The 2,249-nt window shown below is 36.5% G+C and overlaps 1 protein-coding gene across 1 annotated transcript in view; it reads right to left on the reverse strand.

Moving 5' to 3' along the window:
* Nucleotides 1-2,249, reverse strand: part of LOC106884215 (leucine-rich repeat-containing protein 9) — a 122,376-nt gene that overhangs the window by 44,697 nt on the left and 75,430 nt on the right. Inside the window, exons 22-23 of the mRNA XM_014935467.2 lie at nucleotides 1,888-1,998; nucleotides 202-489 (exon numbers count right to left, since the gene is read on the reverse strand). Of these exons, the coding sequence (XP_014790953.1) occupies nucleotides 202-489; nucleotides 1,888-1,998 (399 nt within the window). The remainder of the gene's footprint in view (nucleotides 1-201; nucleotides 490-1,887; nucleotides 1,999-2,249) is intronic.

Genomic DNA, 2,249 nt, shown 5'->3' on the forward strand with positions numbered 1-2,249 from the left:
TATATATATATGTATGTATATGTATATGTATATATGTATGCATCCACACACACACACACACTCTCCAATCTGAAGCTACAGTAGAACGCACCATTTGTCACTGCAACAACCAATCAGTTTATATTTAGTTTTAAATTTGAAAATAAGTTGTCCAGTGTTAAATTTTATTTTAAAAACGGGAAAATTTTTTTTTTTTTTTACCTTAACACTGATGATTTCTCTGGGATTAGCTATTTTGTTGTTGGTCAAATACAGATGTTGCAGATTAGTAAGTTTGTTGAAATTTTCCAGACTAGTAAACAGGTTATTTTCTAATGATAGATAGGACAGTTTGGCCAAATTTGTTAGGCAACTTGCATTTAGTTTGTCTAAATAGTTGTGTGATAGATGCAGCTTCTGTAATTTTACCAACTGTGAAATATCTCCAAGCTGATTGATGCAGTTGTTGGCAGCTGAGATTTCTTCAAGACAAAGGCACTGTTTCAGATTCTAAAATTAAAATAAAAGAATCCCGCCAGTAAAAATCAAAAATTAATATTTTTGCCAGTATGGAAAAGGAAACATTAAATGATGATGATGATGATCATCATCATCATCTCTCCTAGAAAATTACAGATGATATGTGATGAGTAATGATGTTTTGATCAGAAGCATTTAAAGGACCTTAAACAATGATGTTGATAATGATTTCAAATATATTAATCTCTCCTCTAATCCTTAGAAAATTGCAGATGATAGCATTCATAAAATACATTTGTATGTTGCGTGTGAGATGAGTTATGGTGTTTTGGTTAGGGTCCTGTATAAAAGAAGCTACAAATGGTCAAATAGACATGGTACCTGCAGGTCAGTCGTTCATATTTGGATGTTGTCTCTGCATTAGGTCAGTAAACATGGATCTTATCTCCTAACAGCCTCCACTTCTTAGATGTGAACTTGTGCTACTGATAGATGTAATTCATGGGAGTAAACAGTGGATAAATCTGTCTTGATTTTACAGATTCATTGGCAAGAGTTTATCCCAATTTCCATGGCATTTAAGGATCTCAGAGTACAAGACCAACTCCACTGAACAGGACACCATTCCATCACAAAACTAAACCCACTTCCAGCTACTTCCAGAACTCATTGTTTAGCTAACTGTACTGCAACAACCTGCAATGAAGTGTTAACCCTTTCACTTACAGATTATTTTGTCAAATTTAATGGTTATTTATTCACATTGTTTTGAAATAATCATGCCTTATCTTGTAGCTTTGAGATTTTGACGACCTCATTGGTTATTTTTAGACAGACATTGTAGCACAGGTGTGAGAGGTTGGCTCTCACCAATTTGAACATAAAACAGGTAGTATATTTTGGCCAAATATAGCAGGTTTAATCCTAAAGTATTTAAACTGGCTACATCCAGCCACAATATTCTGCCTGTTTCATGTTCAAATGGGCCTGATCCAACATCCTACACCTGTTATTCTAAAAATAAGTAATCACATCATCGAAATCGTGAAGCCACAAGATAATGCATGATTAATTGAAAACAATGCGAATAAATAAACATTACATTTGACAGAGTAATCTGAATGCTTAAAAGTTAAATGCTAAAATGTTAATCAAGGACTTAACATGTTATCTAGTCTAAGAATCGAATTCACAACCCTACAATTGTGAGCCCAGTAGTGGTAGTGGTAGTAGTGGTGGTGGTAGTAATGGTGCTGTTAGTAGTAGTAGTAGTAGTAGTAGTAGCAGCGGTAGTATTAGTGGCAATGATGATGGTGGTAGATGTGGTGGTAGTGGTGATGCTAGTAGTAGTAGTAGTGGTTGTGGTGGTGGTGGTGGTAGTAGTAGTAGTATTATGGTCTCTGAAAAGAGGAGAGTTGTGCTACCTACCTGCAAAGTGGTTAGTTGATTTCCATCCAAAGACAGCCACCTCAGTAAGAGTAGTTTGCCAACAATAGATAAGTCCTGCAGGTAGCAGTGATCAAGGCAGAGGGAGGTGATCTGGAGGGTAAGAGAGAGAGAGAGAGAGGAAATAGAGCATAAGAGAAAAGGTGATGGAGACAAAGAAGAGAGGAGGAAGAAGAAGAGAAGGGTAAGGAGAGAACGGGAGAAAGAGGGGGGTGGGTGAAGAGAGAAAGAGGAAGAAATGAGGAATGGGACAGAAAGAGGCAAGGGAAAGAGGTGAAAATATGGAAAAGGAGAAACAGAGAGGAAACACAATGAGAGACAGGGAGAAAAAGAGAAGTGAATTA

Source organism: Octopus bimaculoides, chromosome 9 (genome assembly GCF_001194135.2).
Source record: "Octopus bimaculoides isolate UCB-OBI-ISO-001 chromosome 9, ASM119413v2, whole genome shotgun sequence".
Classification (NCBI taxonomy): Eukaryota; Metazoa; Mollusca; class Cephalopoda; order Octopoda; family Octopodidae; genus Octopus; species Octopus bimaculoides.